This window comes from Cyanistes caeruleus, chromosome 13, assembly GCF_971803275.1.
Source record: "Cyanistes caeruleus chromosome 13, bCyaCae1.hap1.1, whole genome shotgun sequence".
Lineage (NCBI taxonomy): Eukaryota > Metazoa > Chordata > Aves > Passeriformes > Paridae > Cyanistes > Cyanistes caeruleus.
Window position 1 is genome coordinate 14,512,805 of NC_141713.1, and position 15,003 is coordinate 14,527,807.

Sequence of the window (15,003 nt, forward strand, 5' to 3'; positions counted from 1 at the left end):
GGATCTGGACACAGAAAGATTAATTAACTTTCTCACTGCTAGACAGGAAACCTGTGCAAGCCTGAAATGCAGTTCTGCATCCCATCTTCCCTGAGGACCCCAGTCCCAGTGCCTTACATGCCCACCAGTCCCAGCTCTCCAAGCTCAGGGCCGGCAGCAATGCTCTGCCTTTCACCACATCTGCATTTAGTGCATTATTTCTAATTTTACTACTTCAGCTGATCAAAGTAATGGACTAGATGTTGACTTTTTAGATGTTCTGGCAGCATAGCTGGTGGAACTTGAAATTATTAAGCAGATGTTCCATAACTGGGGGCTTGTTTTGCCCTAATGAGATGCAGTATTTGTTACAATGAAGGAAATTTCTTGTGGATTTGCTATAATGCATTTTACATACACTGGGTTACATTTATGCTCCAGCAATGAAAAGAAAATACAGTAAAAGTCTATATTACTTTTCAGATCTGATGATGTCACCAGACACATATTATTACATCTGAAAAAAGATCAAGCTCAACTTTTTGAGGTCTGTTTCTGTTTTTATACTTGATATCCACCTCAGTGGTGAAATGGGTCCAAACAGTTAGCTCTTTGTGATCTCTCTCCAGAGGAATCACTGTACTATTGCAGCAGAACCAACCAGAGTGGGTTGCACCTCGGTGTTTTTAGGCTTCTTGCCAAAATTATTGAGAAGCAGATCTCCTCCCTTTGTAGATACATGGGCAAATTTAATGCACAGTTTCTCTGGCTCTTTCAAATTCAATTTTAAATTTGTGGTGTTTGGATTTAAATTCAGAGTTATACAGTGCAATATGGAAAGCAAATTAACAAATTCACAAGTTGACTTGGTGGACAAATGCCAAAGATTGATACAATATGGGTGTAAGAGCAAGGACTGATCCAGAAAAATATTAACAAGAACTGTCTGTCCTTTGTAAAAGACCTCAAACTGTGGCTTAGATATTTATTATGCACCACACTTATAAAACTTCCAAGATGTCTACTAGAAACAGAGCACAATAGAAGCCAGTTCTGCTTTTCATTTTATATACTACCACTGGGAATCTCTTTCTTCTGATGTTCATCCATATTGTAAGCTTTTTCTTCACAGTGGGTAAGAGTTTCCTTGCTTTGAAAAAAGTAATTCATCATACCAAGAAGGAATATTGAGCAAATATAAATGCCAATCCAACTACTTATACCATCTAAATTGGCAAAATCTTTTTAATTCCCTTCATAACACTCAGCACGACCAAGTAACTCCATCAAAACATTAACAGAACACCCCAGAAGCAAAGAAATGCCAATATTTAATTAATAATGTGCAACACAGGCACCCACATTCATATTAATAAGTAGCCTCATTTTTCTAGCAGTTACATCAGTGAGAGCTGTGAACTCTGCTCCTTTGAAAGCCTGTGAGATGAAGTTGGAAACTGTCAATCTGAGGGCTCTTAAAGGAATGCCACATTAAAAAATACACTGTAATACTTAATCCTTTTGAACCCTCTGCAGTAGTTTCTCTTTACAACCTCTCACCCCTTCCCCCACTCTTAAAATCCTGCACAGTGACTTCAGACTAAGCCTGAGCTCAGCAAGTCTCAGCCCTACACAAGGACCAACCCTGGCTTTCCTACACCACGAAACATCAGCTCCTCTCCCTCCCAGCCCATGGACAGTGGTTTTACCAGAGTAAGAGAGGCTTAAGCAAATGACTTTTACCTTGTATTTGTCCCAGGCCAAAGCAGGACAGTAGCAGCTAGCACCCTTCCAGCCAGGCTCAGTTTATGGGAGGCAGCAGGAACCTGAGGCGGGAGATGCTGGGCCAGCCCCTCCGGCCACAATCCCCACATCCCTGGAAATGGCCACAGCTGCAGCCAGGGCCTCACCTCAGGGAGCTTGGATCTCTCACTATGGGCAAAAATTGCTTTTGCTTTTAGTGCCCTACACCATGTTTAAATGTCAAATACCAATAAGCCACCAATGAGGAAAACACAGCAGCAGCAGCAGCCCTTGCCAGCTCTGAAACCAAACATCTTCCAACTTCAGCAGGCTCCCTAAAATTTTCAACCAGCCACAACTTCTGACTTGTGACCTTGCACCACACTGCTGTTGGTAGCTATGATCAAAGGTTTTGACCCCACTTTAGAGTGACCCAAAACTTAGTTTCAAAACTGAGAAGTATTTAGAATGCTAATCAGGTAAAATACACAAATTTTACTGGAACCAGAACTTGTATATCTACCTTTTCAGTATATGTAGGCGTTAACTTCTAAAACCCATATTATGCCATAGAAATTACGTCAAGAAAATAGAATTTTACACCAAAGTCTTCTGGAAAGTGCAAGTTCTACTACTGAGAGTATACATAATGAATTTTTGAGTACACAAATGGAAACTGTGAACATAAATGTTTAGATTCACATTTGACTCTCTCTGAAGTTATTGCTTTCTTTCATATTAGCTGAGACTGGAACGGGCTCAAAATGAACAAACTATAAGTGAAAAGTATCTTAATATGTAATTCTTTCAATATAATGTAACATACTCAGAAGAAATTAGTCTTCCAAAGTAGGTGGGAAAGAGTCTCTATTTACTAGGACCCCTTTTATAGTTCATTTCTCCATTTCTCCATTACTTCAGTGTTTGGAACTTCTCAGAACTAGAAATACACGTATTATTTTCACTTTTTAGGACAACTATCAACACTTAAAAAGTTCAGTAGAATAAATGTTTCACTTCTAGTAACCATTTTAATTACTCAGAAACACATACAGTAAAACAAAAGACAGACATTTTGGGGAGGGGTAAAGAAGGAAAATAGTCTCTGAAGAAGGAAAATGGTCTCTGAGATAATCCTGAAGCCCTTCTTTGTGTACTTGTAATTTGTTCACAGGATGAAAGAAGAGTCTGAATCCCATATTTATGTCGGTGTTTTCTGAGTCCCTGCTCACACAGCCACCCAAGAGAACCATGCCCAGACTCAGCCACAGCTCCCTGATCCTTTGAGCAGTGTAGAGGAGGCTGCAGGTGCACTCTTTGAACTCATCATTTTCCAAAGAAACTGTGAAAATTTCTAGTGAGTTCCTGAGCCTCCATGGAATTATGTACATACCAACTCTCTGAAAACAAAGAAATCTGGATATTATCAGCCTGCAACAAAGCTTTTCAGGATCAAACCTCAGTTCTGTTCACTTTTTTAGTTACATGTGGAATTTTCTTCTAAATTACCTCATCCAAAAGCCATTGAAGTGAATGGGAAAAACTCATGCTGACCTGAACAATTCTTATACCATTAGGACCTATAAAAAGTTATATTTATATTGCTTTTCTTTAACTTCAGCAGCAACCTGACTGGGAGCTCTGCAGCCTGCTACACACACAGCACCACATTAGGACAATTGCTTTTGGCTGGAATAGATAAATGTGAAAGCTTTTCTGAAATCAAACACATGGAAAATACTATGAAACTATTTAAAACCTTTTGAAATGCATAATTGAATCAACAAAAACTATTTCCACGCATTAACTGAGGCAAAGATAGCATATTCACTTGATTTTTAAAACTGCAGATTGTAAAAGAAATGTGTTGAATTGTACAAGAAATGTGTTGAATAAATATTTCATGCATTTAACAACAAAAATGGAACATGTCTTGATAATACTTTGCTTAACTGCTGCCCTGTTTATTCAATATTCCCCAAAGTTAAAGCATAACATGTTAGAATGATTACACAGTCTTGACCTTGCAGCTCCATTGTATTCTCTGGACTATTTCATAAATTTGGGACATAGGGCAGGATCATCAGAGTTCATCCAAGCACCTACAAAACATTGTGAACCCCAAGTTCCCCCCGTTCTTGTCCTCATACTACAAGAAATGGTTGTGCAGATCTGCACGACAAGGACTCCCAGCAGTCCTAGCACACAAACATGGAACTCACACAAAATAGTTTCCTTGTGAAGCTGTAAAATACATCTGCTCAGAGCATCTGATCCTTCATGGCTCTGCTACAAAAGGATCTGTAACCAAACAGAACAGATTTAGAAGAATTCAGACTAATACTCATTTTTTGTATCCCCAAAGAGGTGCAGGAATACGGATAGGATGCCTTCTTTTCACTGATGTTTTGCTACAAATACTTGAAAGGAAGTAAAAATGTTGATTCAACAGCAAAGGCAAATTTTTTGAGTGAAATTTTGTCCCTGAAGCTAATGGAGGACTTTTCCTGTGGACAACAGGAGTCAGTAGAGGTCCCAAAGTGCAGTACTCCTTACAGAATAACAGCTGATGGACACAGTAACCATCCACCCCAGAGTGCAGGAAATAACACAGACAAGATCTTCATTTGTCCCTTTTCTCTCCCTTATCCTGGAAACCAAACATACAAAAGATTGGGTACTACAAAATGAAATGGAGATTCCAAAAGACTTTTTTTAATCCTCCCACTGGGTAGGACTATAGGTTACCACACAACCTTTGGGAGAACTGACAGAAAAGAGGAATTAGCATTATCTTTATTTCTTACTCATACATGGCAGAGGTTTTGCTGCTGAGAAAGCTGTGCTTGATCCAAAATGGAGGATTCAGAAAAGCTGGAGATTAACCCCTGGAATTGCCAGGGCAGATTAAATTCTTAGGGTATGTTAATTTAAAGCAACCTTGCTCTATGCTAACTTTCACTCCTGGGTAATCACATCCCTCATCCCTAGCAGGCCCCTGGTTCTAGGGTATTTTCTTGCCCATCTTTACACAACTCAGACCGCTCCCCAGACCAAAGGGATCCAAATCCTCAGCTGTCACTTACAGCAAGTTTTAGGCTGCTCTGCACAGCCACTGGACACAATGAAGCTATGTAAGAAGCACAGATAGATAAGGACTGCTACAGATTGATTACGTGAGCTCATATATTGTTGATTCATGTAGCCCTGCTTATTACAGACTTTGCCTGACAGCCAAGTCAGACATTGAGAAAGTTGTGATAAAGCTACTAAGTACTTAATACCAATAGCTTGTGTTTTGTGTATCAAAGTATTCCACTGATTCCATTCTATGAGGTGGAGGTGTTTGGTTTTAATTAATTTCTGAATATTGGATGCCTGCATCTTGTTTCAAGGGACATTAATAGGTAAAAGAGATAAATTTTATTAAAGTGTCTGTACCACTCACTGCCACACATGCTTTGCAAATAACAAATCTTCCTTCTACATTCTGTTCTAGCCTAAGGATCTTCAGTATTACACAATCTGGATACAATTTTGTTTCTGCATCTGAGCCTGAAAGCCACAACATCCGTCCTTAACTTTCTGCTCCAACCAAAAGAACTAAAAAGTGGGCTTTGAAATGAGGGCATAATTCTTCCTGGGACATTTCACCAACTCACAATTAATGTGACTGGACAGGTCAGATACTCTAAGATACACCAGTGAATATTGGTCAGCTGGACACAGAGGGCAGTGTCTCTCTTACAGCAAACCTAGGCTACATTCATCTAAGGCCTGTAAGGATAGCACAGATATGACCTGTCTGCTCATCTTTCTCTCACTTTCCTGTCTTACAAATAGTTCTGTTTAGAGGGCTTATCTTCCATTGTACTTCAGAGCGTCTTGAATTTACAGCTGAATGATAACATTTGATGGATGCAATTTCCTATTTTCCTAAAGGCACTAACAGCCATTTCCAATTCTTGAGGCTCATCCAGGTGTCCATCTATAAACACCCACTTCTTGCTCTCACCACTCTTAACCCACTTTTGCCTCCAAACAGCAAGTAGAAAAGTGAGGAAATTAAAGTATGCACAATGAATTAGAAACATTAAATGTGTGCATGTGATCTATTACAGTGAAATGGCTCATTTCACTCACCACAGTATGGTGGGTCCTGCTTAAAACAGTACACTTAAAAATACATATGCAGTATTAATTATTGTAAGAAACCATAGAATCAAAGGTAAAAGCCAGGCTCTAATACCACTAAGCTTCTTACAAATGCAAATCAAAATACGTATATTAATAAAATTATACAGAAAGAATAACTATAAAAGATAAGTTCCCATGTGGAAGCACTAGGTTTCCATATACATAAATATCTCAGCATTTTTTTTATTAAAGCTTTCTATAGAAGTAGTTACATATTTCAGTAATACACAGGATATTTACAATTTCCAGGTTAAGCTCAACACAACAGATGTTCAGGAAGTAGATTTATAGATGAAGTCAAAGAAATGCCTCAGATACTTTACCATAACCACACTTTTAAAACTGCAAACTTCCATCTGCTTTCTCTTGTGATCCATTCACAAAACAGCAATAAATAAAGGGGAAAACAGGGACCCCATATAAGTGAACTTCATGTTCTGCATTGGAATAAATTCTAGTCTCATAAGTGAGCAATATTTCAAAAACATTTCACTTAAAAATTAAATAGAATTTTCAGTAATGTGTGAAAAATGGATATTTCACTGCCTCACAAAGGATTTCCACTGAGCCTGAAAGAAATCAGAGATCATATTCAATCAGAATTGAAGAGGAATTTTATGCCTATAGTGCCTAAGCTCTTGTCAGTAATTACAGGTATATGTTTCAGGATGTCTTGTATCTATCGTTATGGAACAGGCACTATTTGAGTTGTAATTAATCAATAAATATAAACACCATCTACTCGTTACATTTCAAATCCCCCAAAACTGTCTGATGCCTCAATGATGAATCTGTCTGCCTACAGCATTTCACATAGAACAGGAGAAACAAAAAAATTGTCTTAGAAAATAAAGTGCATGCAATTAAAGGACATGCACTGTAAAGAGCAAGCAGCCACAGAACGGAATAGAAGCAATCAAGAAGATTTCTAACAGGTGGAGGCAAAAGAGAAGCAGAGAAGTATGGTCTGCTGCAATGAGAAATGAAGACTTCAAGCAGCTGCCTCATTGAATATAATACCTTGCAGCTGGGTGAACTGCAGCACAGCTGGATTCTTTCTAGAGAAACTGTGTATAGATTCCCAGTATATATGTATATATACATATATAATTGCAGGATATATGTATATCTGTATGCTCACCAACTAGAAGTTAAGTTACTTGAGAAAGTATAAATAAAACAGCAGGATGACTTTTTGTCCTCTGGGTGAAAACATGAAAACTTGCCCAAGTATTGCACACAAAGTTGAGAATGTGGTTCAGCATGGCCTCTCCTGAGCCTTCCCAAGGGGAAGGCCAAGCATTAACACAGTGGGACTCGGTTCCCTTTGGGTCTCAAGGACTGTCCTGCCAGGGACCACAGGCATTCAGGAACACACACCAGGGCCCACCTTCCTGACCATACACAACAATCAATTCTCTAAGTACCCTGAAGTTCCCCTTCCAGTTAACCTGAACAGATGACACCAATACTAGGTTTCTCCATATATATCTATCTTCACAATATTGGTTTCATGCTAAGATGTCATGAACTCCAGCAATGGACTCTGAATGAATCTTTGCTTAATGTGCATATAAACAATATCTAAATCTATAACTTGTTTATAAACAACTTCACAATTCTAAGAGAAGAAAAAACCCCACACTGAACCACTGAAAACAAGCATAATATATTCAGGCTTGGCCTTGGAACAGCTTTCTGCTGTTCCATCGCTGAGTGGAAAACACTCCACAAAACATCTTATTGATGATACTTTAGAAGTGGATAAATGGTCTCCTCTCAAGCCCTTATACCCTTGTCTGCACAAAGCCCAGGCAACTAAGCCACAACCTCCCAAAGCTGAAACATCAGCACAACAGCTCTGTGCCTACAGCTGACTGTCCAGGATCCATGAGCCGTGCCTGCACTGTCCTGGTGACTGCACTCCCTGTACCTCCTCTCTGAAACCAGCATTCTCTGACTCCTGGGTCAAGTCCTTGTCCTTGTCCTTGATGCTACTTGCACCTCTCAGCACCTGAGCAAGATTTTTAAGAGATCTTAGGCTTTTCTTCCATTTTATAATTACTAAAATCATATTAATCAGACCTCATTCAGTGTCTTTAGTGTCATCAATTGCCAGCAGACTCCTAAAGTTTCTTAGCAACTTAACATCTTAAGTTGGGAATTTTGATCTGTTAGAAGAAGCTATTTTGTCACTCAAAATGAATGATAACTTCTTAAAAATCCAGCAAGAAAAAAAAAAATCAATAAATACAGCAGCTTTGCATTACTCTTCAGTCTCCATTTTAATACTGAAACTGATTCAGACTAAGTCTCATATCCCTCTTGTCTAACAAAGTATTGAAGTTGCAGTATTTACTGGACACTTATGGAAGCTATAAATTTCATTTTCTTCAGAGCTTATGTTTATCCCAGCTGTAGCAGACAGACATCTCTAGCTAGAACTCAGGTTACTAGAAGGTATTTTAAGACAAAAGTGAACTGATAAATGATTTTACAGCATGTACAGATTTACCTGTACAGTGAGTTCTCCTCTGAACACAACACAGGCTTCAGGATGGAGTATGGACATGAGTGTCATTTTAGAGAAAAGAGTACCACTGAAGTTCAGCATGAAAAACCATGCTGACCAAATCTCCTTCCAGTCATTCAATGCTTGGATTCTGACACATTTCAAGTAAAGAGAAGCCAGTTGAAACTGCCTCCTGACCTGTCACAAGGCTGGGTGCTGATTCCTGGTCCTGTCAGCCTCAGCTGATTTTGAATCACTCCTTGTGGTGCCCATCAGTAATTAGGTTTGGCAACAACAATACTGGGGGACAGTGTGGGACACATTTTTCCCCCCACAGAAAATGCAGCAGTGACATCAGTGCCATTTGACACACCCTGCTTTCAGCTACAGGAATTTCCATCCCAGCTGAAACTCAGCCTGGCTCCAGCTCTGCTCCCAAGAGCAGCGTGGTGCTGCAGGCTCTGTAACAACCCCTGTCTCTCAGCATCAAACAGAACGGAGAGGTCACAGGAGCAAGGCAGGCCTGGCAGTCAGAAGGAATGGAAGGAAGGCTGCCAGGCCTTGCAGAGCCCCTGCTGGCTGCCAGAGGCTGGGCCCGGGGCAGGTGAAGGCGCTGTGCTGGCGCAGCCCTGGAGCATCCCGCAGGAATGCCCTGTGAGCTCCGCGCAGCCCTCCGGCCCTGCTGCCAGCAGCCAGCTCTGCACACAGCTCCCGACATCTGAGCGGGGCTCTGATCCTAGAAACTCCGCTGCCTTCATCCAGCAGCTTCAGCCAAAGACATCTTGACTCCACCAAGTGGAACTAAATCATGTGTACAGACACCACTGTGATGATCCCTGAGCCACGTCCCCGCTCCCACTCCTGCCTCTAGAGCCAACATCCAGTCAGCCCCAGCACAAGCTACAGCTGCACATATAAAATCACACAGGCACATTGGGAACAGCCAGGATTCCTGGGAAACAAATGTCCTGCCCTGCAAACTGGTGCAGCCACCTGAAAGGGGAGCTCTGAAACTACAGCTGATTTATTTACAACAAAAAGCAAACCAAAACATCATTTGGAGGGAATTTTTGGTCAAGTAGGTATTTTAGAAAACATCCCATTAAAAATTTGCTGTAAAATAACAAAACCAACAAAAAAATTAACATAATTATCTCCATTTAAACTTAACATTATCTCCATTTAAACTTAACATTTTCTTTACTTTGAGGGAAGAGGGAAGAGCCTCAATGTCTGCTAGGGGCAAATCATGTCTGACTTTCAGTGGACCGAGCTCTGATTTGCAAAACACTCTTTTTTTCTCTAAGAAAATGAAACTGCTTAAACTTTGCAGTATTTTTCTCCTTGTAATTTCCTTCACTTAGAAGGAAGAAAAAAGCTAAGTCCCCAAAGAATACATTTTTAGCTCTTTCAAGTTTGACACCCTTGGGGGACAGTGCTGACTGGTCACCATTCTGAAGTAAAGCCCAACGTCCCTGCAGGGCCCTGCAGAGATCAGAGCTCACAGTGCCTGTGCCTGCACAGGTGTAAATCTACCAGCTGGAACAGAAACCCAGGGCTGGGACTGCTGCTTAAAATTCTGTTTATCACACATACCTGGCTGAGATTTTCAAACAGAAGTCAAAGCAAGAGGGTCTGCAGCTGACCAGGATTTTTTGCAGCTATTGAACATACTGTATTTCATGATGTATTTTGGATGCACAAGACTATCCAGGTATCCCCCTGAAGACAAAGTATCAGGCACAGGTTCTCCTGGAGAGGGCTTTATTCCATATTTAACCTTACAGAGAATTTCTGACAAAAATGTCTGCAGTTGTCTCCCTGCTTTCAACAAATGCAGCCATTCTCCACTAAGAGAGACCCCTGTGGCCAGATCCCCACAGAGTTACCCTTTTCAGTCAACCAATAGGTCCTCTCCTTTCAATAGATTCTTTTATCCAGCCATCAAAAGGTTATGAATTTTTCATCACAATTAAAAATGAAAATTAACTGAACTTAAGATTTCAAATTAAAGAGTTCAATTATCAGTATGAGTAAAACATTCATTATTTCTGTTGAGTTAAACTTCCTTACAGGTTTTATGGTTATGTCACTATGATGTGTTCTCTCTGCTACAACCTTATCCTTCTTCTCAAATTCTGCTCTTGAAGTCATCATGTGCTATTGGTTCTCCCACACAAACTAGGTTTTTTTCATTAAATACTCTAAATTCATAGGGTTTATAGACCCTCTAATATGACTTTTTTAATAAAGACAAAAGTTTATGTTGGAGCAGCAGCAGATAGAATGGGTCAGAAATGCAGCTGCACCAATCTGAACAAGGGAGAAATAAAAATACGAGTACTTTTAAAAAATAACAGTAATCACACTTAACTCACCAGCAAGACAGTGCTGTGAATTACAGTTTAACTGCTCTTATTGATCCAGTATAAACATCAGGAGCAAGCCGTGCTATGCAGGGGAGGGATAGAGAAATTATGTTCTAGATCCCCTGATTCATCTTTCCTGGCAAAAGATAGAGTGAGTCAAAGCTGCTGTGTAGGAAGCAAGCAGAGGGAGGTGGGCTGAGCTGGCTTGGCATTGGCTGGGTCTTCTCAAATGGGGTTGGAAAGGGATGTATCAAACCTAATACATGTGCTTGCTGGGGCACCTAGCTCCTTGTTCTGCCTAAATGTGTGGTACAGAGTGCCAGAGTTGTACAGCTCTGAAATTTCTTTTGGGCAACTTCCCAAAGCCAAACATGGCTTTAACTAGGAGCACATCATACACTGAATGTTCATAACTGGAGATAAAGAGGTGCAGCTCTGCCAGCCTCCACTATGCCCACAGCAGCTAAGATGAGGACTGAGACATGGCTACGCTAGAAACAAACATATTCCGATCTAAGTGGGTGTCACATACAACACGTGCCTTCCTTCATCTGCACTGACTCATGTTCAGCTGTAAAAATAGGTAATATCAGCTGTGGATCAAAGCTGCCTGATGGCTCCCACTAAGTAAAAATCATATCTGCCTTTCCAAAACACAGTCTGTGTAATAATGTAAAACCAAGTTGTTTTCCCTTACCTTCTGCAAAAGGTTCCCATTCATAAAATCGACCCATAAATGGCTTGTTATTGTATGATGCACACTGTACCTCTCTAATATTCCTGCTGCTTTCAGGACACATCTGTTTAGATAAAAAAAAAAAAAAGTAGCATTATAATCAACAGCAAAGTTATTTTTGCCTTCCTATTAATAAACCTTAGAAGGTTTGTGAAGGCACTGCAAAAATCTAACCAGATGAATGACATAAACATCAGGAGACCTCTTTAAAACAGGTAAGAAGCTGTGCTGTTAAGTAACAGTATCAAAAGTGCCTGTTGAAGGAAATTAATTTGCAAAGTTAATGGAACAACAGTTCTATTAAAAAAAAAAAAGGTAAAGCTTTTATTGAGCTGTCATTTTCCTCAGCAACAGCACAACACTTAAAAAAAAATTTCAATATTAGATTAGAATTACTTCCTTTTCACAACAGCTTCACATTTTTCATCATTAACTTTTTGGGCTCAGATTCAACAGTGTTGAAACACTCAATGTACATGCTTCCATAATTTATTAAAAGTTGACCACAGCAACTTCTTATTCTTATCCTATGCCTCCATACCATATTTCCACTTTTCCTTTTGTATTTCTACATGCAACTATTACAACCTCTGAGTGACTTTGCATTTTAACTCATGCCTTCAGATCCTGAGCTGTAAGGAGTTGGTATTGGAGTTCTGCAGCTGAAGAGCTGCTTTTATACAAACATGTGTGCACACACAGGTATTGAGGCAGGGCAGGTTTTACAGGTGGAAGCTGCATCCTTCCTTAGGTCACCTGCAATGCACACCTTTGGCAGAACGGCCTTGCTTGCATGTGAAGTAGATTCCAAAAGCAAATACAAATTAAATACTTAATGACTTTGTTCTGCTTGAGTTGTCACATTACTGCAGTTGCAGCAGAAGATTACTGTGTGTGTGGGCACATACAAAGGGGAGAAAGACTTCTACCAAATGCAGGGGGTTAATTAGAATAATTTCTATGCCTGGAGAAAATAGGCAAGCTTTGGGCACAGATGCATTCTTTTGCATAACCTCTAGATAATAAAAATTACTAAAACTACTATTCAAAAACAGTAGAAATCACATGAAGTATTTGACTAGAACAGCAGAATATTTTTCCTATATGACAGATTTCAAGCGAAAGCTAGAGATGACATTATATGAAAACAGCATGTCTAAATAACTGTGTTTTCAAAGGGAGCAGAAGAGAATCACCAAGAGCAACTCTTGTTTCAACTGCAAGGCAGTTCTCTTATGTCTGTATAGTAGGAAAGATTGGTTGTCTGCTGGGGAAGCCAGGCACAGCAGAGGTCCCAGGGGAGTTCTTGCTTTGTATCCACCACCTCTGTAAGAAGATGCTTGCAACTGGATCAAAGAGACGTCAAAGTCAAGAGTTTTCAAGTGGGCTATAAACTGTACCAAAGACATGCCCAGGGGAAGGTTCATGGACTACTTTATCTTCTATTAAAATCATGGTAACAAATCTTCTAGAATAAACACTGTTTCTGGCCAAGCAGCCATCTGTGCTTCTTCACCCACCCTTCTGAGATCTCCAAGTACATGCAAATACTGCTTTCCCCAACAAACCCTCTCATAGAAAACCCAAAAAACACCAAAAAAAGCCAAAAAACAAAACAACAAAAAAGCCCCAAACAAACAAACAAAGCCTTCCCTGAAAACAGGACCATGAACCACCACATTGGAAGGGTGGGACCAAAAGCCTTTCTAGTGCCAAATGCAGAAAGCAAAGCTATATTCCCACAATTGAAGCACAGCTCCTTCTGTGTGTGGCACAGCAATGCAGAACATTTATTCACCACAACCAGCAGCCAAGGCAAAGAAATGTATTATTCACAGAAACCAATTATTGCACATATCCTAAAGGTGAAGAGACAGAACCTGAGCTGGCATAAATTAAGGTCACTACACTAAATTACAGCAGAACAAACATCAGTTTGCACCAGCCAAGTCAGCCTGAAGGGTTTCTTTCTGGAATGCTTTTCCCTTTTTTTGGCACACATTTTCTACCAGGCTATTGTGAAGTTTAGTTGTTTCTTGTTTTTCCTTTTCTGACCCTTGAGCTCATGCTCTCGTGTACCAGTATTTCTGGCTCATAAACCATTTCCTGTACACCCTGCTCATACCAACTGCAGGCAACGTATGAGTAAAAATATCAAAATATTCATTGCTGCTGCCAACAAATAGTGACACCCACCCCTTCTAAGATCCTTTTCATACAGCTACAATTTCTGTTTTTAAACTTATTGACAGTTGCCCACAAGATAGAGATGTCAGTGCTTTAAAGCAGGACAAAGGACAAACAACCTCTGTGTGGATCAAGCAAAAAATCAGAAGAACAGGCTAACTCAGAAATCCCTGCTACTTTAGAAACCCCAACTCAGTTGACCTTCATTCATTTCATTCATCAAGGTTTACTGGCAATATAAAATTTTGAGGAAAAATTTGAGCAACCTGGTCCACAAAAACACTTTGTTTTGTTCTTTATACAGATTATGTTAATTTCAATTTTTAATGTCTTCTAAAATATTCCTTATCAATGAAGTACAAGTAGGCAAAATTACTACAGTCCACAAATCACCAAGGCTTAAGAGTTATATTGTACTCTACATATACACTAGTTAACATCTATGCACCACTTACTAACCCCACCTAAATTGTTAATGCACAGCTGAGTGCAATGACAGTTTTATGCTGCCTACAGCTCAGCCTCCCTGAAAATGAAATCCTTGAGCCTTTCTCAGAAGACATAACGAGTGCCAGGGACTTTCTCTTGGCTGCTCTGGCTTTTTAGCACTTTTGTAGGCAGAAAACCACTAAAATGAAAAAGTATGACCTTGTTCAATCATAAGTGAAGCTTCAGTATAGGCATTCCTGTAGATCCTCATATTTTATTTATTCCCCGAGAGTACAAGCTATTTTTACACTTCAATTTAATTACTATTTCTGTCATATAGAGCTTGACTAAAACTCCTAAAATACAGCAACAAGCATCTGTGATGAGAAGATGGCAAGCCCAAAGACAGCTCCTATTTCCAGTGTCCAACAGCTGTGGGTTCCCAGCTCAGCACAGAGCAGGAGGTGTCCGAGGACAGCGCCCAGCACCGACCCCTGCCCACCCTGGCCCAGCCAAGCAGCACCCTGGCACAGCTGCAGGTGAAGAATGTTCCTCTGGCTAAGCCACAGGACTGGGATTTAAACAGCCCAGATCTCCTTCCAAAATTTCCCAGAGACTTTTGGAATGAACTTTGCTAAAATATTTAACTTACTGTGTGATTCTCCCTCAGTTTCCCTTCAGTTCATTTTCCCTAAAATCATGCTGCCTGCTAGAGACTTAAAAATAGTTTTTTGGTAAATGGAATTTTGACTTTGATTCAGGGTTTTGCTAATGATAGATCTGGAATTTCTTTTTTTTTTTCCTCAAAAAAGACAAAACTTTGTCTTGTGATTATTGAGCGAGTTACCTGA

At 40.0% G+C, this 15,003-nt stretch overlaps 1 protein-coding gene across 2 annotated transcripts in view; it reads right to left on the reverse strand.

Moving 5' to 3' along the window:
- THSD4 (thrombospondin type 1 domain containing 4) overlaps positions 1-15,003 on the reverse strand; it is a 248,947-nt gene that overhangs the window by 158,403 nt on the left and 75,541 nt on the right. For both annotated transcript variants that reach the window (XM_023934118.2, XM_086848971.1), the window contains exon 6: positions 11,498-11,600. In XM_023934118.2, the coding sequence (XP_023789886.1) occupies positions 11,498-11,600 (103 nt within the window). The remainder of the gene's footprint in view (positions 1-11,497; positions 11,601-15,003) is intronic.